Source organism: Micropterus salmoides, unplaced genomic scaffold (assembly GCF_014851395.1).
Source record: "Micropterus salmoides isolate LMB-PRFRI ecotype aquatic unplaced genomic scaffold, ASM1485139v1 Ms_hic_scaffold_4, whole genome shotgun sequence".
In the NCBI taxonomy this organism is placed as follows: domain Eukaryota; kingdom Metazoa; phylum Chordata; class Actinopteri; order Centrarchiformes; family Centrarchidae; genus Micropterus; species Micropterus salmoides.
The window spans coordinates 16,537,917-16,561,451 of record NW_024043372.1 but is presented as its reverse complement, the minus strand read 5'-3'; the positions used below and the strand labels follow the sequence as shown (position 1 = coordinate 16,561,451).

Below are 23,535 nucleotides of genomic sequence, written 5' to 3'. Positions count from 1 at the left end.
CAGTTTATGCGGTACACCTAAGCTAAAACTAATGTTGTGTGATGCATCAGCTCGGCAATAAATCCTGTCTTTATATAGTTTGTATTGTTCAGTTTTTGTTGAAATAGTTTAGAGAGGTGTTGATTTAATTTTGTGGTCATTTTGGAGGCTGCCGTTTTTAGCGCTGTTGAATTGTACTGGGTCAGAATGAAAGATTTGTCTAATTCACTCTATTTATATCACTGACGGTAAACTGAACTGAATGTACATCACAACTAGTGCAACGAATCTTGTACGATAATATTTTGCAAGTGACATTTTTGGGGTTTTTGGGTTTCTTCAGCAAGGTGTTTGGCTCATTACTTTATTACTAATTGGTAGGTAAGCAATATTAATGCAACCAGATGCAGTTGGTGTCCAGTATACATATGGTACATAGTTAAATGACAGTGTGGCTGGATTCTGACACTATATCAGAACTCAGCAAAAAAAGCGAGCCTCATATTTAGCCAACATACTGTATTGTCTACTGTAAATGAAAAGCAGCTTCCCATGTGTAGTAGCTCCACCTGTTCTCACTGGGCTCTGTTTTAATCCCGTTTAATTCTACATTTACTAATAGTATCTGTGTAATGATTTGTGGTTTTACTAGCCTTTATTTTGCACAGGTACTGCACTATAAACAACTCACCACTCGCCACGCCGTTTCATACACTTTCACATAGTTTGAAAATGAAACAAAGTTTGTATTAGGGCAAATGAGAGGGTTTGCTTCTCTTCTTTATCACACGTCATTGTAAGCTGGATATTTTGGTCTGTTGGTCAAACAAAACAAGACATTTGATTACGCCACTTTTGGCTTTCTTAAATTGTGATTGACATGTTTTTTGTACAGTTTTCTAACATTTTGTAGACTAAACAATGAATCCAATAATTAAGAAAATCATTGTTAGTTGCAGCCCTTGTCTGCATATCCAGTGTATAGAAGGAAGAAATGGAAGGAATGATGTTCTTAGAAAAACAACTACACCGAACACTTAAATTAATAGACCTGAAGGCACCATGGGTAAGCAGTCTTCTAATGTCTGGCACATCCTAAACCTTTATTGTTACTGGTGAAATGTTTCTTTATTGAAAGAATAACCACTTTAAACCCATGAAGGCATCAAAGCTGTGTCTGCGTGTGCCTCTCCTCTATACCATTTGCCTTGGGAGGTTTAGTTGCTCTTCCTTGTGCCCCAACAGTATCGTGCTCACTTCAACTGCACAGTGCTGAAAGTGGGTCTTTGACTTGCCTGATAGCTTTTGACAGCTCTCTCTCATCCCTGGTGGATCAATGGAGCTCACTGCTCTTCATTAGAAACATCAATGTACCACACATTCCCACAGGCTCAGCAACAACCCATGAGCCCGGTCAAAGTAGAGGTTTATTTTGTTATTCTCTAAAGATCAGTCTTGACTTCTGGGTGACATTGTATTTTTTTCAATTGAGGAATATTGTGGGAATATGGTGAAAGATGAATACCTTGTTTGTTTGATACTTATCACTGTTGGTCACCTTACATGTGAATAAAACATTATTGTTTATTTGGGTTTATATCACATAGAATAACAAATAATTTAAGCACTTCTTATTCTGTTTGATCGCTGCAGACAAAAATCAATGCACTGCAAAATCCATACCCTGGCAACTTTAGTCTTATATTCATGAAGTAGTATTTAACAAGGAAATAAATCAATATGGTTGGACAACGCTACAGTGCTGGTGCAGTTTTACTTGAGTAAGCCAAGGACAATTTAGGTCAATTGGCAGAAAAATAATAATTTCTGTAATCTTTTAAGTAATTCAAGGAAAATATATACATTTACCTATTCCAACTTCTCAAATTAACAGACATACAGCTTTTCTTTGTTTTTATATCTTTGTCAATTTGATTGGATTGTTATTGGACAAAACAAGCTATTTTGACTCAGCATGGAAATCATTATGATATTGTTTCACAATTTTCTGACATTTTTTCAGTCAAATGATGACAGATCACTTAATAACAAAAACAAGAGTTGTTGGCATATAAGCGATAATAACATACACTTATTATGATTTAAATATAGAAGTATACTAGGCCTAGCGGTGTATTTTTTGCCTTCCTTTCCCCCACATAATTTTTCCCTAATTAAAAATGTGATGCTTGAATTAATTCTTTCAAGAGTTTAACATGCCCCCTGAGCAATCCTGCACTCCTTTGCCTAACTGGCAAACACTGGTCTGTCTGGTTGTTGTTTATATTCAAATGAAGGAAATGAGAAATTGAAAACTTTCTGAAGAAGTTTGCTATGTGTCGATGCAGGCTCCAGGGTTCATTGTAAAGTATTGCGTCAGCAAACGCGTGAAATGATGGCATCACACATGTGAAATGTTGTTATGTGAAACAAGAAACACCTAACACACATACAGAGACACTGGAGATGGTAGTTGTTCACAGTGGTTGTTGTCATGATGATAGTAGAGAGCATGAGCCAATGGCTGCTTTACTGTCATCATCTGCTTTTTGATTGGCTGTCTGACAATTTACACAACTAATCGCTGAAAGAATCCAGCCCACCTGTTCAGTCACATACACACACACACACACACACACGGACACTCAGACATACATTCATACACACAGGCAGCCAGTCGTCACACTGGGAAACGTAGTGTGTGTTTCAGTGTCTCTCTCTGGTCTAATCATCAATAATGCATGGCTCTGGGAGGATGAAAGGCTGTTTTGGCTTGAGGCATGTGTCTCATATGGAGAGAGAGACATCAGCACTACTAGTTTTAACTGTACATTCATAGACAAAGTGAATGCTCTCCCACATGGCTGTCCTCAGTAGAACTGCTCATCAAGCTGAGAATGGACGAATTTTATATGTTGTTGTCTGAATTGAAGATCTGAGGATTGAGTGTGTTGTATGTTGTACATATTGTAGAGCCTTCTGAGACAAACATGTTATTTTGGGCTGCTGTATATGGAAAAAGTTTACTTGACTTGACTATTAGTGCAGCTGCATTCACATCAAAGTTATTGGTTGCTGTTTTCTAAAAGTAAGTATTAAACACAAAAGGTTTTGAGTTGTCAAAGTTTAATATTTCACTTTTTTAAATTTTTTTTTAATTATTTAATCTGTTTCAGGTGTAGTTTAGATTTAGTCACATAAAACTTAGTTTGCTTTAGAATTGATTTTAGGAAAATTCCAAGGCACTTCTGTGCTTAATCCAAGATACTCTGCCTTTTACCCATAATGTATGATGTGGATAAATGATGCAATACTTCACCTCACACATACCTCACTTCAAGTTAAGACTCAGGCAGCCAGTTGGGCAGACAAACCATTGGATGCTTGTTTGCATGAAAAACAATAGAGATCAGGCACAGTCGGCATGTCTCATGTCACTGTAAATAACTAATAGCAGCTGACACAGATATTAAATCAGCAGTCCTGTTAACTTTAAGTCTCACACTTTCTAATTATTTCTGTGGTGATTAAAGTTACTGAACAGTATTGTATCATGTGGAGTAACTTGTTCTTCTTTCTCATTTTCCTGTGAACCCTTTGGTTATAGACATTCATATGTAAATACAGTACAATCTACTTACGGATGTGTGTGTGTGTTCGTGTTATGCATATACGGATATGGGAGTCCACGCAAAAACCCTTTGAAGTTCCTCATTCACTCTATACTCCTCTTCCACATGTCTCATCTCTCTTTGAAGACCATGTAGCCATGATTATTAAAGCCGCCCTCTTTCGACTTCAAACATATAGAATTAATATGGTCATGATGTGACACCATACTTTCCACCAACACCCTTCACTCCGCTCCTGTCCTGCCGTGTGGTGATTGATAGTCGCTATGATCTTAAACAATCTCTGTGGGAGCTGAACTTGTCATTCAGTTTACATAGATGAGTGTGATTTTCCATGATGTGGAAACTTTAAACCTCTGGCACAGACGCTGAAAAATTACTTTTCAGTAAAGTAGGAGACAGCTTGTGTCCAGTGGCTAAAGTTTTGAAATTACCAATATTTCCCTATTCGTCGATTTTGTAGTATTGAGTGAGAGCAGGTAAATTTAAGAATTTATAACTAGAGAATCAAGCTGCTTTTGTGTAAAATCCACATCAGAAAAGACAAATTGTTATTCAAAAGCAGAGTATTCATGCATATATAAAGCATGTCTGGAGGAGATCTGTAAAATGTTAAGCAACTAAATGTTCACTTTCATGGATTATGTTAACTGGATTTATGTACCATTGTGGCAAGAGCTGAAATTCAAGTCTGCCTGGAAGTTGGGAAGTAAATCTAAAAATTGATGTATGCTTAGGAAAATGGCTGACTAAAATATGCAAAACCAGAGGTAAAAAATTTATTCTAATGGCCTTTCAGGATTGTTGATATGACTGACTTTGAAATGCTGGTGGTGTAGCATCACATCCTCCGCACTGATGATTCTGTCTGGTATGTGAAACATTTCACATTAAAACATAGCCAGGTAACCCCCTTTGAAAGTAGCTAAACACTTCTGAGATGATTTGGAGGAACATAATGTCCTCATGCATGTGCTTAACTTTGTGGTGGATCTCTGATGACCAGTGGCACTGTTGACCAGTCTGCTCTGTGTATTGATCAATAGTTCAATCAATTTACTAGGCAGCTGATTGCATTTGTTTGGTCAACACAGGTCCTCTCTCCCTCTCGCCATGCTCCTTTTCTCAAGTTCAAATATGGTTTGTGGTTTGCATGAATGGGTAATAGCCAGCTGATGCTCTCTCTGTCTCTTGCTCTGCTTTTATCTCTCAGGCAAAATGGGGGAAGGTCAGCAGGCGTTGAATGAGTGGAGGCAGGATCATTTCGCTGCATAGGATTAACTTAACTGAGAGAGAGAGAGAGAGGTTGTGTGTGATTTTCTGCAGGAGGGAGCTGCTGGTTTGTGTCAATTGTAGTGGTTTTCCACAACATCCTTTTTCATAGCCCCTCAGTGTTAGCTCTTTAACCTTTGTCAGGCGGGAAAGCAATGACTCTTCCGTTTGGGCTGGAAGGAAGTTGTTCAAATACATTTTAATAATCTTCTACTGGTGATGTTTTGGTTTTTAAGGTTTATCGGTGGGGTTGCACACAGAGTGAGCTGGTGACCTCGCTGACATAGACACGCGCTCACTTCAGGACCATGGTTAGTTGCTCCCTCTCTCTCTCACTCTCTCTCTCTGTCTCTCACGCATGCATGCACAAATTGTGTACTCTCCATTTCTTCGGCTCAGTATGACTTGCATGCACACAGTCTGAGCTGTAGCGAAATCACTCAAGCAAAGGCAGACAGACGAATAACACTTCTCTGTCTTTTTGAAAGGTTGCTCTCCATTTTTTCCCGCTTCCTATTTTCCATTATTCCTTGCCTCTATGTTTTCTCCTTCACCTCTCAATTTGTGTTGTTGATACCACAACAATCCCTGTGCCATCAGCCGCTGGCACAAACTATCATCGCCTCTCTACAGCCCTGACAGGGTGCCTGTGTCTGTCTCTGACACCATATGGGCCTCTCTGTATGTTTAGCTATATGACGCCAGTGCCCTCTCCTCTGCCATCTGACCTGCAAATAGAAACACTGGCCTAATTTTCCCTTGGTAGATCCTAATGTGTTATGATCGCAATTGCTTCTTTTAAAATTTCAGTCTCTGTTTAAATATTATCATTAGTTCCTGCTAATTAGCATTTTGTTTTGTATATACTTAAAATAGTCTTTTAGATTTCTGGTGTGAATCAACACAAGCCCACAAGCACTGTCATTACAATCTTGAGTAATGTGGTGAGAAAAGCCAACCCTACTCCTGACTTATCCTCTCTCCCCTTAGCAAGCAGTCTGAGCTGTTGCCTTTTGGGAGCATTGCTAAAAAATGCCTGAACTCTGAATAACACAACCAGGGAATTTACACATGAGACCACAAAGCATCCTGTGTCTGAGTAAGGCATTTGTACCTAACTACTGATGAGTAAACTGATGATACTCAGTAACTGTGTCTAACTTCATCGCTAACTCATCAAATGTTAGATTAGATAAAGCCCCACAGTAACTGGCTATCATTCATTCACCATGCGTTTCTTCTTTTTTTCTCTTTTTTTCCTCTTTTTCTTTGTAATAGCCTGTTGTTTTGATCTGCGACGAGAGACAGGAAAAGACAAACAGGTGTGCAGCAGTATCTGACTAGCTCTTCCTGTTTGTGCAGGGAGACATTCTCATGATAAACATCACAGACATGTTGTCTGAGTAGGCACTGCTGTATGTTTTGGTCTTTCTTTAAAGCCAGAGTATGTCTGTTATCCTTCCCTGCCCATGTAAATACTTAATTATACATTACTGAAGCCATGCAGCAGGATTCTTAAGCCAAAAAACAACTACAACTCTGTCCTTCAAGGCTCAACTTGGCTCAGCTAATGCTACTCACAGAGCTGCTCAGTAGTCACATGGGGCAAAAGGGCAACTCAGCATTGCTTACTGTATTTTAGTGCTGGTGAATGCAGCATAACTTACTCTCTTGACTTTCAGCACTCACAGGCTTTAAACTGCCTGAGATGTTTCATGTCAGAAAAGCAAATGGCAAGATAGAGAGGATATGACCCAAACTGTGGTTGAACCTTGACGTGTCTATGCAGTTTCCTGTTTGCTTGCTCGCCTTGTAGCCTACCTCTTACTTTTGCCTCTGTCTGAAAGTGAAGACATTGAGTAGGGGCATTTGAAGAGAAGGCTAGCTGCACACCAAAAGACTAAGCAGTAGACCAACTTAAAATATCTTGACATTTATTAAATATTTTTTGCAAGTGTTTGAGCCAGCAAAGCATTTTGAATATGCTGCATCAAATCAATAAACAACTGAATTCATAAGCAATACAATACACTCTTGCTCAAGTTATAACATTGAAACACTTTGCTGGTCTGGTATGATGATTATGGTGGCAAATATTAGCTAATGTTAGCAAACATTAGATAGGCCTATTTATTGCTGCATAATTGACTTTACTGAATCTTTTTCACTTGAGTGTTACACTACATTTTAGATGCGTTATTGTCTGTAGGTGATATGAGGAGGGACGCCATTCCCTTGTTAGTGAAATTACCAAAATGACCCCCCCCCCATCCCATAATCCCCTAGAAGCAGAGAGAGTGCAAGAGCAGAGGGCTATGGCAGAGGGACTGTTTAGTTGAATATGTTAGTCTAGTCTGCTTGACTCATTGATCCTTTATCTCACTGATGCTTATGCAAGTTAGAATCTAGGCCCTCGACCATGGCTCTGGAGTAACAGTAGCCTAACTGTGCTGTGTATTGATAAATCCATGGCACTGTGCAGTAGCAGACCCATTTATCCCGCCCTTCTGTCAGTTTGGTCTGAGACCTATAATATTTTCTAAACTACTATGCTTAAAGCTTAGGTAGTCAATTTATTTAGGATATTTTTGTTATATTTAGTCAAATTTTCTGTGGATCCCTACAGTAGACTGGCCTACCTGCATTTATAGTTGGATAGTGTGAGAAATGAGTTAGCTACCTGCACGCATTCTGCCCATGCACTCACTGCACATGAAAATATATTTTAGGGGAATGGCTTTGGTAGAAGGCCTGGAAGGTGGAAGGGAGTGGGTGGGATTTCTTCGGGTGGATACTATCAAAATCTAGCGGTCTGTTGCTAGTTCTCCAACTGTGCCTTTACCCTAGCTTTAATTCTACACTATATTGTAACCCATATACTCTAAAGAGGGGGGTCAGCAATTGCAGTTACCTCACAACCTAAGCCCGTTGTATCCACTTGTGCAATATTAGTGAAGAGACCTCAGCAGATGTCAGTTTAGTGTCCCGTATTTATGTTTTTCTAATGTGGAATGGTATTTATTCTGATTCATTACATTTTGATGAAATGCCTTGGAAATGCTCCTCTTGTGCCTTCCACTGAGCTTCCTGCCAGTGTTAGCTAGCTAGCCAGGCAGGCAGGCAGTCCTTCTGCCCATATGCTGGTACAGAGGGGTTTTACTGTAATTCTCTGTAGCGGTGGGGGTCACAGATTCATTCCTGTGCTTTAATAACAGTAGGATTATCAAGGTTCAGCCATCTAACCCTGCCCTCTCTTCCATCGCCTTCACATGGCTCACAGTTCCATAAAGCTTTATCTATTCCTCCATGTTATCTGTTTTCTTATTTTGACATGTAGCCCTGATTTTTTTCTTCTTTAATTTGTCTTGTCCCGTTTCTAATTCCTCTCTGCCCACCCCCCGTATCCCAGTCCCTCTACATACACACTAAAAACATGCTTGTCTATAATTTTTCTGTGATGTGTTGTGTTTGCTGTCTCTCCTCATCTCACCCAGACTGAAATGGGTTGGGCCTGACTGAAGCACTGTTGCTAGGTGCCCAGGGATGTTCCCTTTTCTGTCTATGCTTGTGTGTATGTGTGCATGTGTGGGTGGATGCATGTACTGTGTGAGGCTGTATTGCTATGTGTCTGGCAGAAAGTTATATGTTCTCTTATGTAAGCGGGTCTTGGCTGCGTAGAGCAGGGGGTTTAGCTTGGGGATGCTGGCTCAGGTGGGTTTACTGCGCTCCTTACATCCTCCAAACGCATGTTATTCACTGACACGTGTCTCTTAGTTCTACCAGGATGAATGGACAAGTAAAAGTATATTAAAATTTAGAAATCTTGGCATCTTGGCAGTCAATTACTTTTGTGCTGAAACAGTAATCTTAATCAATTAGGCGATCTGTAGAAAATTATTAAGCAATTATTTTGGTAATAAATCATTGATTAACTTATATATTAAGCAAAAATAATTCATTCTCTCCAGTGTCTTTTGGTTTCATAGGGTTTAGGGTTATGCTCATATAAATTCTAAAAGGACTCTTATTGCTCTTAGACTCTGCAAATTAAGCTAACACCTTGTGCAAGGAAACAAGATATATTGCAAATAGGACTGCAACTAAAGATTTTCATTATTAAATATGAGAAAATAATTTTCTCAATTAATTGATATTAATAAGGACATTTTAGAAATATGCTTATTCTCTTTCTGGCAGAGAGTTAGGGTTAGAGGAGAGAATTGATACCACTTTCATATCTGTCCTAAATATGAGGCTATAGCCTGCCGCTGATTATCTTAGCTTAGCTTAGCTTAACACAAAGACTCGTTGCCAGGCAACCTGTGGAGACCCCCAACTACGTACAGATTAAACAAACGAGACATAAAATGTTGATCACTGAGCATTATAGGTACTTGTAGGTGGATTTGGTTACCTTTGGACAGACCCAAGCAAGCTGTTTCCATCTGTTTCCAGTCTTTGTGCTGAGCTAAGGTAACTAACTGCTACCGGACAAGTATAAGAGTGGTATCCATCTAATTTGAATGTGAATAAGCTTTTAAATGCTTGGTTTCTAATGTCAGAAAATAGTGAAAAACACCCATTACAATTTTCCAAAAGCCCGAGGTGATGTCTTCATATGTTTTCTCCAACCAACAGTCCTAAACCCAAAGATATTCAGTTTACAATGATATGAAACAGAGACAGAAAATACTTACTTTTCAGAAGGAAAAAGATGCAGAGAAAATTTGAGAGTAAGTTCCTAATGTTTGTAGATGTCAGCACTTTTAGGATTCATGTTTGTCTCCTTTTGAACCTGCACACAGCTGGGTGTTCATTTTCACTTTGTTCACTGTTCTCTCACTGCTTCAGTAATCACTCTCTCTCTTTGTATGTCTGTCTCTTTTTCTTCTGTCTCAGAGCATGGCACTGGCCTGGCTCCAGTCTCACCTGCCCTATGCTAACCCAACCAATATCACCACTATAAAGCATCAGCACGCTTCCAGCAAAGGTTGCTGAACAGGACTGTGTGGAGAGACATGCTGTCCGGGACTTGGCGGCGTTCTGTGGGGCACCAGCAGCCTGCTGCAGCGCCCGTGGTGGCCTCCAGGGGTTTGACAGTGTGTGGGGTTCCCAGTGGCACGGTGGTCCTTGAGGCCCAGTATGACTACAACTACCGCGGTGCTGATGGACGTCAGGTCTGCATTAGGGAGGGTGAACGGTTTATTCTCCTGAAAAAGACCAACACTGACTGGTGGCAGGTGAGAAAACAGTTTTTTGTTTGTCTTGTGTTGGTGGAACCAGAGATTTTAGAAAAACATGAACGTAGCAGTTTCTGAAGGGAGGTTTCAATTTCGAATAAAGAATAACGCTTTTATATTTTTGTTATTGTCAGCAAATCCCATGAAAAGACCAAAACCAACAATGAGATAGTTCATCTCTCAATGCTTTTTGACTTCCCTACGCTGTTTGTGGCTCTCAGCTACAAGCCCATTTGTTCTTACTGAAGATGTAAATAATTAAAAACTAGTCACAAATATATACTTTTATTTTTACAAAAAGCGAAGTAAATTGCTAAAACATCTACGCACTTTAGTTTTTATCAATTGTTACTCAATAGTGCATTTTCTGGGGACAGAGTATTAATGGCAGGTTGAAATAACCCATTGTTACCCTTTAAAATAAACTGAAGTGTCTATGTTTTTGGAAAGAGACGGCTAAGCCAAATCGGGCTTCACACACACAGGAAATACTTGGTACGATGAAGTCATTGTTGGTTTTGGCCCTTATTATGGGATTTGTTGGCAATAAGAAATATCAACAGACTTATCCTTTAACTACTTAACTACTAACGGCAATCTTACTACTTACCGGAGTCAGAAAATTCAAATATGTACCACAAACAAGTAAGCACATAAGTATTACAATTATAATTACTCTCTGACAGTTGAAAAGTATCCACCATGATATTTATCATCAAAACACCACTAAGAAACATTACATTAGAAAAGTGACAACGGCTAAGACGATGGATCAGTGGATTCATGTGGGAGAAAATAGCAGAACCATTTGGAAATCTGTTTGTTCTTTGACAGGTGCGGAGGATTGGAGCAGCCAGTAAAACAAAGCCGTTGTATGTCCCCGCCACGTATGTGACAGAGGTGCCCATTGCACCGATGCCCTCGCCACAGCGCCTGGTCATGTCTGCCTCACTGAACTCCAACCTCAGGATACTGCCAAGGCTGTCACTCAGTCCCAGCCCAATAGGGACTTCCTATAATGAACAGCATCAAGGTAAAGTGTGAGAGAAAGTCTGGGGGAAAAAATTTGGTGTGTGTTTTTCAGTTGCAATGATGCTTTGTTATTGTAGAGCAGAAAAAATGCGTGTGTTGATGTTTCCCTTGGGTATATAAGCAAATAAGTCTTAACTGATCTGTGTGAATAAATGAGAATGTATCTTCCTCCCCCAGTGAACAAATTCATCTACCACTCCATGGAAAACCTCAGTTCCAACAGTGCCTTAAAGGGGCAGGACAACAGCACAAGCTCAGGTGGAAGCCGCTTCACCACCCTGCCCCTCTCTGGATTCACCTTTACCCGCAACTCTCCCACCTCCCCGTCAGGCCACCTCATGGTCCCCGGGTCACCCGTGACTTCCACGACGCAAACTGCACCACAAAACCCCAGGGCGGTCCCCATGATCACTCGGAGCCAGAGCTCCAGCAACCTGCCTGAAAACCTGATGGAGAACCCGTATGATGAGGTGGGTGGCGGCTTCAGCAGTCGTGTCAACCACAGAATTCCCAAGAAGTCTTGTAGCCAGTGGGATATGGTGGGAGCTTCCAGCACCAACCATTTGCAGGTAGGAAGGGGCAAGGCCTACAAACGAGGCAAGGGGAATTCCGGTACTGCATTTGGAAACATGGGGTTTTATTCTCACAAGTGTCCATTTTGATTTCATGGGAGCTAATTTCTGTGTTAACGTTAGCTGGTGTTTGAGATGATTTGTGTTGAATTAATGTTTAAAGGGAAGCTGTAGGAGGCTTGCATTTCATCCCTCAATCGATGTCATTTACCAATGGTAATAATGGACAAGCATAATAATAATCACCTTTAATGAATCCAAAGTAGGGTATGTTCACATCAGTTGTGTTTGATTAAAGCTTTGGCCCAGTGAGGTTGATGCTTTTCACAACTGAGTGGCACAAAATAATTGACAACAGAAGTCAGACCAAATATCTGCTCATTGTACTGATAGCCCCGAAATAAATGTAATTTAATAGAACAATGTTTAATCTAACAGGGTGTGCAAAAATCTCCAGTGACATTTGATACTCATCCATACAAAGATCCATGTCTAGTAGTAGTAGAACATTTACATATTTAGCTGACGCTTTTATCCAAAGCTTCTTACAACTGCTATATATATGTCAGAGGTCGCACACCTCTGGAGCAACTACAGGTTAAGTGTCTTGCTTAGGGACACAATGGTGGATGGGTTACAGTAGGGGATTGAACCCGGGTCTCTCATACCAAAGGCATGTGTCTTGCCAGCAGTCACACATCAGATCCATCCTAATTAGTATGAAGAATAGTGAACGAAAACGGGTCAAACAAATGCATCACATGTAGCTGGTGCTGAAGGAAGTGTAGGAATGGATTTACAGAAAAACTGTAAATAAACCATCTGGTAGTCTTTAGCCTTGTGACTGTGCAGAGTAAACCTTAACAAAGAAGTAAAAAACATGGCAATCTTTTTAACTTCATTCAATCAGAGAAGCTTTTTCAGGTGGTAACTAATAATTCTACTCACAGGAATTTTGTACAAAACTGATTAAAATAAAAAAGAAGACCTCATGCAATCCCACCAGACCACTGAGTGCAGCGTTGGCGGCAGAGAATTGCGTTTGATCTACGTCTGTACTTGACCTTAATAATCCTCCTAGAGCAGCAATCAAGTTAGCATTGTTGTGACGTCAGAGCCTCGCTGTATTACATCAGGCGTTGTTGATGAGCGAAATACTGAATCTTATCTGTTTTTTCAGCTGCAGTGGGAAGCTCCTTTAGCTCCCCGAAAGGACTTTTGCTTCCACTGAATCATGCATGCACCCGTTACTTTCGACTTTACTATGATCTCAGTCGACATGACAATGCTATTTCTATGTCTCTCATTCTGTCTTCCTCCCTGTCTGTATGTATCCCTCTCCTTCTCTGAGGGCCTTCTACTTTCGAGCCTTAAACATTAGTGAGCAGATTTTTTTTTCCAGCCACATTCAACATATAACTAAATTTTTCATCCAGAAAACACTGTCAAATTCAAGGGGCTTGGTGCAAGTTAGTCGAGTTCTTCCACACCAGACTTCTTTGTGGACTTCACTTTGTGCACAAGGACACTGTCTTGTTGAAACAGGAAAGGGTCTTCACCCAACTGTTGCCACAAATTTGACCATATAGTGTAGAGTGACAGATAGATATAATTAGATAGACTCAAACTGCACATTGCTGGTATGTATGTAAGACCACTGAACCATATGGACACCCCTGATTTTTAACTTTACTCTTTACTGTCTGAATTATGTAAGGTTTCATGACATGCCTCACACTAGATAAAAAAAACTTGTAATTTACTCTGGTGTACATCTCTTGTGTTCCCAGTCAAAAATGGCGCGCATCACACCTACAAGATCTCCTCCTCCAACACTGACCAATTGTCACATCTGGGGTCTATAAATAAAGCTTCTCTGTCTTGCTCATGTCATTTTCTGGTAGAATCACTATGAGCATGCAACCACCTCTGAATAAGCTCTTGATCACAGCACAAGCTGGAAGAGGAAGTGTCAGAAAATAGAGGTCAGTACCAACTAAGCTCAAGGATCAACTTTTCCCATTTAAAAGGATAAAATGGCTGCTGACACATTCACAAAGGACAAAATATGTTCATTGTTCTGGATACAACATAGAGGTGATGATGACAGGGATAACCTTTTCATTACTGTGTTTGTTAATCTTTTTTAAATGTTTAAAAACAAGCTACTTAGTGAAATATGTTCTATATTTTATAATGGCAAGAATCATGTATTTCAGGGAGTAATTATTGTATTATTTTTACTTGCTATTTATTTTATTGTATAGTAAATTGTTTACGAGAAAAAAGGGAGGTGAGTGGTGATTCAGACTAGAGTTATTTTATACTTTATAGCTATAATGTAGCTTTTTAACAAAGTTTGTTAATACACCTTTCTCACAGCAGATGTAACTAATAACATTAATGATGGATCCTTTCCAATTAAGTGAGCAAGTAAGCCATTCCAGTGAGCCAGTACTGTATGCAAAATAACAGAGCCCTGACAGTGGTATACATAAATGGAGTGCAGCAGCCATGGTTAATGTTACTGTTTTTGATGAGTCAGTATGTCCAAAATGTTGCAAGACAAGTGTTGCAAGACATGACAAGTTGATTTGTATTTAAATTCATATTGTAAAATATGTTTGTAGTTAAATAACTTTAGAATGGCCATAATCTATTCAGTTTGTACAGTGAAAGGAAAAGTAGTAAAATTATGTACAATTCACAGAATGGTGTTGTTATGGTAGTAAATCATGGCCAGTATCATATAGGGCAGCACGGTGGTCCAGTGGATAGTTTGCATGTTCTCCCCGTGTCTGCGTGGGTTTCCTCCGGATGCTCCGGTTTCCCCCACCATCAAAAAACATGTTAGGTACTCCAGTCAGTGCCATTGACTAGTCACTGATATATACATCTGGAGTTGGTCCCCTTGAGGGATGGGTTAAATGCAGAGAATGAATTTCACAATGTGAATGTGACAATAAAGATATCTTCTTCTTCCAGATTCAAAATTCATCAGCTTTTCCTGTGGAAAATGTTCATAAAAATATATTTTATTTAACAAGTTGGCAAGAGACCGCATGAGAATCAATGCACCGTCAAAAATATGTATGCCCCCAAAAATCAGTAATTATGTGGCTTTTAAATGATTAAAAGTGCCTTGCATAGCATACTTTTCTCAGCCATCACACCATCTGACACTGTTGAAACACACTTGGTTTTGATTTAACCAGTGACATAAACAGTAGGAAACAGTTAGGGAAGACAGGAAGCTTCAGGTGAGCTGAAGACTCAGTGCTGCCCCCTGGAGTAAACTACATTTACATCCCCTTTTTACATGTGTGCACCTCTTCTATACAGTCCTTGCATTTGCCTCACACACAGTGGCGGTTCTAGACCAATTTTATTAAGGGGGCCAGGCTGGGGCCAGTTGTTTTGTCAGAGGGGCCCATTCAATCTGGGACAAAAGAGACAAAGGCAATGTTCAAGCTTTCAAAATGTCTTGTTTAGTATATAATGTAATGTTTTAGTAACTTAGTTATTTGTTTCAGTAACAGGATCTTCTCAGTAATTTAATTATAGTTTTTATAAATTACAGTACACAAATAAAACATTCCTGTTAACTTCAGTTCAACTTACAGTACATTCTTTGATACAACACGTCTTTGTAAGGCTTAATGAACAGTAGAAGCTCTAGTGTACTAGACATTCTCTGGATCCCAGTTTGTATTTTGTTTTCCCACTATAAATTTTGTTAGGAAACAACAAACTTCTCCATATTCACCCCTGTTATTAGTCCTGATGTGAAGTATACACAAAATTAAATACTTGATAGTAGGCCATCATCTGTGCTTTATAAAGGGGATACATATTTAGGCAGACTGCGTGTCCAGCCTGGTAGGATAGGCTACTGTTATCGCTTTTTGTGTATGAAAAGTTCTGCTTAAATGCAATGCATTATTAAATTGTTATGATAATAATTTACCCTTTAAGGAGGTGGACTCCTTAATTTTCAATTTCCAGCAATCTCCAAAGGCTATCCATGCAATGGAAACATGGATTACAAGGGCAAAATATTGTCTACAATGCTGCATACAGTTTAATTTCATTATATTACTATGATCACTGCAGACCAGGGCTATTCAATTACAGTTTTGATTGGGCTGGATTTTAAAACCAGGACACAGAGATGGCTGGGACATTTTCTCACGAGTTGGGATCATTAACATACTGAGTGAAGTTTAGAAAGAATGAACTGCTCGGTCCCTCCTGTCGTCCTCCTCCCTCTGCTGCTGCTGGTAGAGAGGAGGGCTGGTCTGTTTCCACCAACTGAGTTTATAATGTGTCATATTTTAATGTAAGTGGCAAACTAAGTTGAACAGTTACTAAAGACAGAGAGCTTTCACTTTAGCTTGTTTGTAACAATAAGCTATTATCTGAACTAGCGCTGTGCTTGTGTAAAACCAAAACACAGCTACAGTGGATGAGAGACTGAGCAGATTAAAACATGGTGTTTTGCATGTTTATGCTTATTACAGGTGTGTTGGTAAAGAATTGGCTAAGTCTTTATTGCACCACATACATACACTAACCAGCGTAGTTGGTTATTGATTGATTGGCGGTGATCAGTACAGCGCACGTGAAACTCAACGATGATGATAAGGAAATTATATAGCTCACTCTTTAGGGACTTCCATTCACTACACATGTAGTTTACTTTTGTTGTTATATTTATTAGATTATGTGCTGGGCCACATGGAGGTTGCTTGGGCGGATGTGGCCAGCTGTTGCTTTAGTCCTCTCTGTCTGGGTGCGCACATGCATTCCTCTAAGCTCTGTCTTAATCCAAAGTCTGATGGGTTATTCTATAGTTAGAGCTGATTCTCTCTCTAGAGTGTTTCTCTTTGTGGTTTCTGTGGAGTTTCAGTCTCTTCTTTGCACACTGAGACTGTTTTTGTGGTTCTTGTTATGTGCCCCTCTCTTGAACACACACATATACTTGTTCAGATAATGTTGTATTTGGACTGCAAACTGTACAATATCTACAGCATATAACACCTACTTTACTATCTGTTAAAACTTGATGTGGATAAAGAAAGCTGTAAAGTTGCACAAACACACACACATATCCAATTTAACTTAATTCAGTTGGCTTTATTGGCATGAGTTTTAGTTCAGACATGCACACTTTTGATAAATAGATAGATAATGCTTGTTTCAACAAACAAGTATTGTCAGCGTTGCCAGATATAGCAAGTTCTTCTGTGCCATAAAACTCAGATCGTAATTGGTGATATGCACCTTAATTACTGTATGTTGGACATGCAGCACTGACGTTTATTTTGAGTCAGTAACACACACCATCCTGCTGCTTTAAATACTCATTAGCTCACCAAGTGTGTTAATCTTCAAAGTAGCCCTTAACATAAGCACTATTTACTCATATTGAAGTAGAATATTTATTTAAGCATTTCTAAACTTAAAAAAAAAAAAAAAAGTTTAAGTATTTGAAATTTTATATTTGTGTCCAGATTTTTTTTTTAGAGAGCTTTGGTCGCACAGACAAAACGTATTAGTTTTAACAATACAACAAAGTATAGAAGTAAAAGTATAGAATATCGCCAGCCTTATTCTTTAACTCATAATTAGAATCGTTTAACTTATGTCCAGTTATTATCATCTTGGTTTTGATTTTAAACTGGTGACCTTTGTATTTTTGCTGTGCATTTTATATTTGTATTGAAGTAATTTCTTCTTGTCTCTCTCCTCATGTCCACCTCTGCCTCTACCTCTCTACTTCTTCTCACCTCTCCCTCTCTTTCCTTCTCATTTCACCCTTTACTCTGTCTGCCTACAAGGTCCCAACAGAGTCCTATTTATCCCAGCTGTCCTGGCAAGACTCCCCTCTTTACAATAAAATGCAGCCAGACAAACGGCTGTTGCAGCCGGAGCCACCTAGCCCTGACCCAGGTCAGCAGCCTCTTCGGATCAAAGACCTGTGGGAGCAGTACTTGGACCCGTCCACAGGAAGAAGCTACTACATCAACAGCATCACCAAGGAGAGGTCCTGGAAACCCCCTCGCCGGGCCCGTGGACGCACCACCAACATGGTAAAGCACCGAACACAGCCAGTGTTTAATCACGGTTTGTTACTCCTCCTGAATCCATTTTATTTACCTTTTTTCTGAAATTGCTTTAAATTTGAAAATGTGGGCAATTTCAGAGCTGGATGAAATCTTATTTTCTCAAAGGAGAGGATAGAGAAGGGTCAGGGTGTAGAGTAAACCAGTCTGCTCATTTAGATGCTCAAATAGTTTGACTGTATCAGCACTAAAAGGTACCTTTTCAGCCAGTGTATACCCTGGTTCGTATAATTTCTCTTAACGTAGACATGAGGTGATGCATAGAGCGTTGCACACACAGTGATGACAGGACTGTGCACGTACAGAGACTAATATTTGAGTCTATTCAAGTGGCAGTTACTCTCCATATTCTCACTTTGGTGTATTGTCACAGTCAAGGAAGCTTTAAAGGAATAGTTAATACTTTCTTGCTGAGAGTTAGAGGTAGGGGTGGTGATAGCAGTGGTTATAGCGGTGGTGATAGGGCAGTGGATAAGACACATACCTTTTGTGTGAGGGACCCGGGTTCAAATCCCCACTGCGACACATCCACCAATGTGTCCCTGAGCAAGACACTTAACCCCTAGTTGCTTCAGAGGCGTGCGACCTCTGAATAAATAGCAATTGTAATGGTAAAACAGTGCTCAGGGGTGCTGGTAGGCGGATTTTGTTACCTTAAGGAGAGAGCCACGGTAGTTATTTCCCCCTTTTTCCAGTCTTTGTGCTACGCTAAGCTAACTGGCTGCTGGCAGAAGTTGCATGTTTAATGGACAGATATGAGAGTGACTAACTCTGCAAAAAAGCGAATAAGCGTACAGTATTTGCCTTTAACTTTAACAATTAACGAGTATATAAATATTGCACAGTAACTAACCAAAGGTTATTAATATGGACAGACAGCTTTAATTTGATATCTAAATCTATAGAAAGCAAAATAACACAAACTTACAATATAGTTGTGGTGTCCGAACGATAATGCTGCGTGATGTGTTGAGAAGAAATCCGCTTGACACTGTTCTTGATTATAAAAGTTTATTACATCAAAGAATTCAGCATCAATTACAAGCTCTGCAGCAGCTTGGAGAGTGACCCAGCCCGATGACCACTCTGTCTCTCTGTACATCGAACACAGCTTATATAGGACATGTTTAGGTCTCTGCTAAAAACCATATAAGGGCACAGTCCCTTCATACACACTAACCTCTACTCCCCCTACCACTGGGTCAGAGGTCAAATTTCATAGAAGGGTTCACTCTTTGCACACCCATCAATCATTACTTCCCCTTAAGGGTTCACTGTCCCCATAAGGGTTCACTGTCCCCAGCTACAGAGCATTATGTTAAACTGTAATGGTCAAATGCACATATGTTATACACCACATAGTGCAAGCAACAATAGTCTTCAGTAAATCTAGCCTTTGTGAAACTTGTGTTCAGTGTTGGTTGATCTAATGTAGTTGAGCTAATAATGTATCTAAGACCTATCACAATCTGTTTTTTCTTCTGTTTCTCTTACAGGCCGGTCCAGGACAACCTCAGACGTTACCCAGAGGAACCAATCTGTCGTTACCACTTTCTGAAGCTGGCAATGGAACTGTGCACAGGGTAAGATTACTGTGCTTCTAAAGAAGTAGTGAGATTCATCTTCCCTGATGACATTTAGTGTTATTTAAAAACTAGAATCTGAATTACCGTACCTACATTGGTAATTGGAACACCTTCCACGCCGGTAATCACAGGATATGTGAGTGTTAGGATTATGAGGATGAAGTTTGACCTTGACTGTTGTGACAAAATAAATGACAGTCACACACACATAATGACACAATACTTAATTGGATAAACTCTTACTCAGCTACTATTGTTGTCACTCCACCCCCGCCTGTACCTAGCCACAGAGAGCAACACATGCACACCCAAGAAAAACGAAAGAAAAGATATATTATGACCCACTGTAAAAAAAAAAACACATACAGGTGCTGGTCATATAATTAGAATATCATCAAAAAGTTGATTTATTTCAGTAATTCCATTCATTCATTACACACAGACTGATATAATTCAAATGTTTATTTCATTTAATTGTGATCATTAAGACTGACAACTAATGAAAATCCCAAATTCAGTATCTCCGAAAATTAGAATATTACTTAAGACCAATACAAAAAAAGGATTTTTAGAAATGTTGGCCAAATGAAAAGTATGAACATGAAAAGTATGAGCATGTACAGCACTCAGTACTTAGTTGGGGCTCTTTTTGCCTGAATTACTGCAGCAATGCGGCGTGGCATGGAGTCGATCAGTCTGTGGCACTGCTCAGGTGTTATGAGAGCCCAGGTTGCTCTGATAGTGGCCTTCAGCTCTTCTGCATTGTTGGGTCTGGGGTATCGCATCTTCCTCTTCACAATACCCCATAGATTTTCTATAGGGTTAAGGTCAGGCAAGTCTGCTGGCCAATTAAGAACAGGGATACCATGGTCCTAAAACCAGGTACTGGTAGCTTTGGCACTGTGTGCAGGTGCCAAGTCCTGTTGGAAAATGAAATCTGCACCTCCATAAAGTTGGTCAGCAGCAGGAAGCATGAAGTGCTCTAAAACTTCCTGGTAGACGTCTACCTTGACCTCAGAAAACACACTGGAGCAACACCAACAGATGATATGGCACCCCAAACCATCACTGACTGTGGAAACTTTACACTGGACTTCAAGCAATGTGGATTCTGTGCCTCTCCTCTCTTCCTCCAGACTCTGGGACCTTGATTTCCAAAGGAAATGCAAAATTTACTTTCATCAGAGAACATAACTTTGGACCACTCAGCAGCAAGTCCAGACCTTTTTGTCTTTAGCCCAGGCGAGACGCTTCTGACGCTGTGTCTTGTTCAAGAATGGCTTGACACAAGGAAGGCAACAGCTGAAACCCGTGTCTGGCATATGTCTGTGCGTGGTGGTTCTTGAAGCACTGACTCCAGCTGCAGTCCACTCTTTGTGAATCTCCGTCACATTTTTGAATGGGTTTTGTTTCACAATCCTCTCCAGGGTGCAGTTATCCCTATCGCTTGTACACTTTTTCTACCACATCTTTTCCTTCCCTTCGCCTCTCTATTAATGTACTTGGACATAGAGCTCTGAACAGCCAGCCTCTTTAGCAATGACCTTTTGTGTCTTGCCCTCCTTGTGCAAGGTGTCAGTGGTCGTCTTTTGGACAGCTGTCAAGTCAGCAGTCTTCCCCATGATTGTGTAGCCTACAGAACTAGACTGAGAGACTATTTAAAGGCCTTTGCAGGTGTTTTGAATTAATTAGCTGATTAGAGTGTGGCACCAGGTGTCTTCAATATTGAACCTTTTCACAATATTCTAATTTTCTGAGATACTGATTTTGGGGTTTTCATTAGTTGTCAGTTATAATCATCAAAATTAAAAGGAATGAACACTTGAAATATATCAGTCTATGTGGAATGAATGTATACATTATACAAGTTTCACTTTTTGAATGGAATTACTGAAATAAATCAACTTTTTGATGATATTCTAAGTATATGACCAGCACCTATAGTAATTATAAACTTCAGTGTCAGAGTTCAATGTTTAATTTGTATGACTTTACCAAAGCATTTGTAGTTTTGGGGGTTGCTTTTATTTCAGTGTATATCCAAACAAAAATAGGCTGTGACACAAATAAAAGTTGCAGGTCAAACTGACTATTATTGCCTAAAAACAGAAAAATGCATGCTGCAGATTCACGGAACCAGCCACAAGTCAGCACCCAAATGCGCATTCAAAATGCCATCTGAGGTTTTTTTTTTTTTTCCTCTCTCTGCAGTGTTTTGCTTTGACATTTTGAAGAGTGTAAGATGTTTCTAAAGCAAAACGAGATTGGTTTGTCTATGTTTTTCTTTCTCAGCGTTTGACTAATATCTTGCATTAAACAAAATGTAAGCATCATCCCTTGATGTCGCAATAGTAGGAATTGTAGCCGCTTCAATGCAAAAACTATAACTGCACTTAAACAGAATGATGGATGACAGGATAAATCTGTACTCAGGGCTCAGCTATACCCACTGGAGCCTGTGCGCTTTACCTGACGTTTCAGGGTTAGGCCCGGCAGGTGCGCACGGACTGGGTTCAGTAACGAAAGGTTTTCAATGAATAAAAAAATAATTCAGACTGAAAAATAAAAATGACTTTCTTCTTTTAAATAATAAAAAATATATATTCTTCTAAATATCAATAAGCATCATTACTAATAAAAGTCATAATAAAAATAATATTACAAATTGTCATGCAATTATTAATGTGATCCGGTGGGCCTCCCCCAGTCTGACTCTGGCTCCTCTTCAGAGCCGAGACGCGCCTCTTTGTGGCGATCTTTGTATCGGACCACTTTTTTTTCCACCTACAATAAAGAACAAGAAAACGCATGCTTGCCCGTTTCTACGCAAAAATGATAAATGAGGGCCATTGAGACTGAGACTTTCCGGAAAGGTTACAAATTAAGCCGCTAACGCTGAATGTTAAAGCTAGGGTAGGCACTGTTAGAGAACTAGTGACAGACCGCTAGATTTTGAAAGTATCCAACCAAAAACAAAATCCCAAACCCTCCCTTCAAGCCTCCCTCCAAAGCCACGCCCCCAAAAACACATTTTCGTGCGCAATGAGTGCACAGGCAGAGTGTGTGCAGGAAGGCCGGTAAGTGTGTAGATCGGCCAGCCAATCATTTCATTTGGATGAAATATAGATACTGTAATTTTTGTGTCAGTGGATTTGTTTTATTGTTTTAGTTAAGATTCTAGCTGCAGCATTTAAGCATTCAAGCTCAGGTGTGTTACACCTCGATGTGTACTTTTGCTTTTGTCACAAATGCCGGTCAGGTCTGCTCATGTTAGTGCAGCTATGTGTTCATTTTTATGGATTTGTAGTCAATATGTTTTATTTATTAATTAATTTGCTAATTTAGATATGTATGTATTTTTATATCTGCCCACACATTGGCTTTAGACTTTCTGTAGCTTGTATTCAGTAATCAATGAACAATGAACCAATGTGGTGATGAGGAATGTGTTTATGATACTTTGTGCCAAGTCAGTGATTAGTCTGAGTTGGTTTAGATTTTTTGATTAGTCATTTAGAACCATCAAGCTTTTATATTCTTAACTTATTGCTCAGTCCTGTGATGTAAGTAATTATTAAGAGTATTAAATAATCGTTTTCTAGGTAACATTTTGTTTTGCTGTGCTTTGGCATCTAAGAACACCGAGAGACAGAACAACAGTGATACAAAAAAAAACCCCACTGCCCGTTTCTATACATATGAATCTATTGTCAGCGTCTGTCTGTAACCCAGGGTGCACACAGTGTTTAGACCAGGACTGTGTCCAGATTAAAGCAGGGAGAATTGCTGAGCGGAGGCCAAATTAAAAAGGGGGATTACATCTTTCTAGTTGCCCCATCGTTTCTCTGCCTTATTTATTTATTTATTAACTGTCCCCTGACACACACTTCCTCTCAAATGGTGTTTTTGTTGGGCTGATCCCTGAAGGGAGTAACAAGGTAATGCCTCTTGATCTGATGCAGATGAGCAGAAGCCATTAGAGCCACACAGAGAGAGACAGAGGAGTTTTTTAAATCCAAAACAAAACATTTGCTATATTTAAACCACTCACTGAAACGTCTCATCAGCCTTAAACCCCTCCCTGACCTCACAGATAC

At 39.7% G+C, this 23,535-nt stretch overlaps 1 protein-coding gene across 8 annotated transcripts in view; it reads left to right on the top strand.

The window, feature by feature from the left end:
• arhgap9 (Rho GTPase activating protein 9) overlaps nucleotides 1-23,535 on the top strand; it is a 47,410-nt gene that overhangs the window by 2,044 nt on the left and 21,831 nt on the right. For 5 of the 8 annotated variants that reach the window (XM_038697520.1, XM_038697517.1, XM_038697515.1 and 2 more), the window contains exons 2-6: nucleotides 9,783-10,123; nucleotides 10,958-11,156; nucleotides 11,333-11,724; nucleotides 17,568-17,819; nucleotides 19,349-19,435. In XM_038697520.1, coding sequence (XP_038553448.1) covers nucleotides 9,902-10,123; nucleotides 10,958-11,156; nucleotides 11,333-11,724; nucleotides 17,568-17,819; nucleotides 19,349-19,435 — 1,152 coding nt within the window. In that variant the 5' untranslated portion in view covers nucleotides 9,783-9,901. Of the gene's footprint in view, nucleotides 1-5,119; nucleotides 5,195-9,782; nucleotides 10,124-10,957; nucleotides 11,157-11,332; nucleotides 11,725-13,631; nucleotides 13,713-17,567; nucleotides 17,820-19,348; nucleotides 19,436-23,535 lie in introns of those variants that run through there. The other 3 variants (XM_038697512.1, XM_038697516.1, XM_038697518.1) reach the window with 3 other exon arrangements.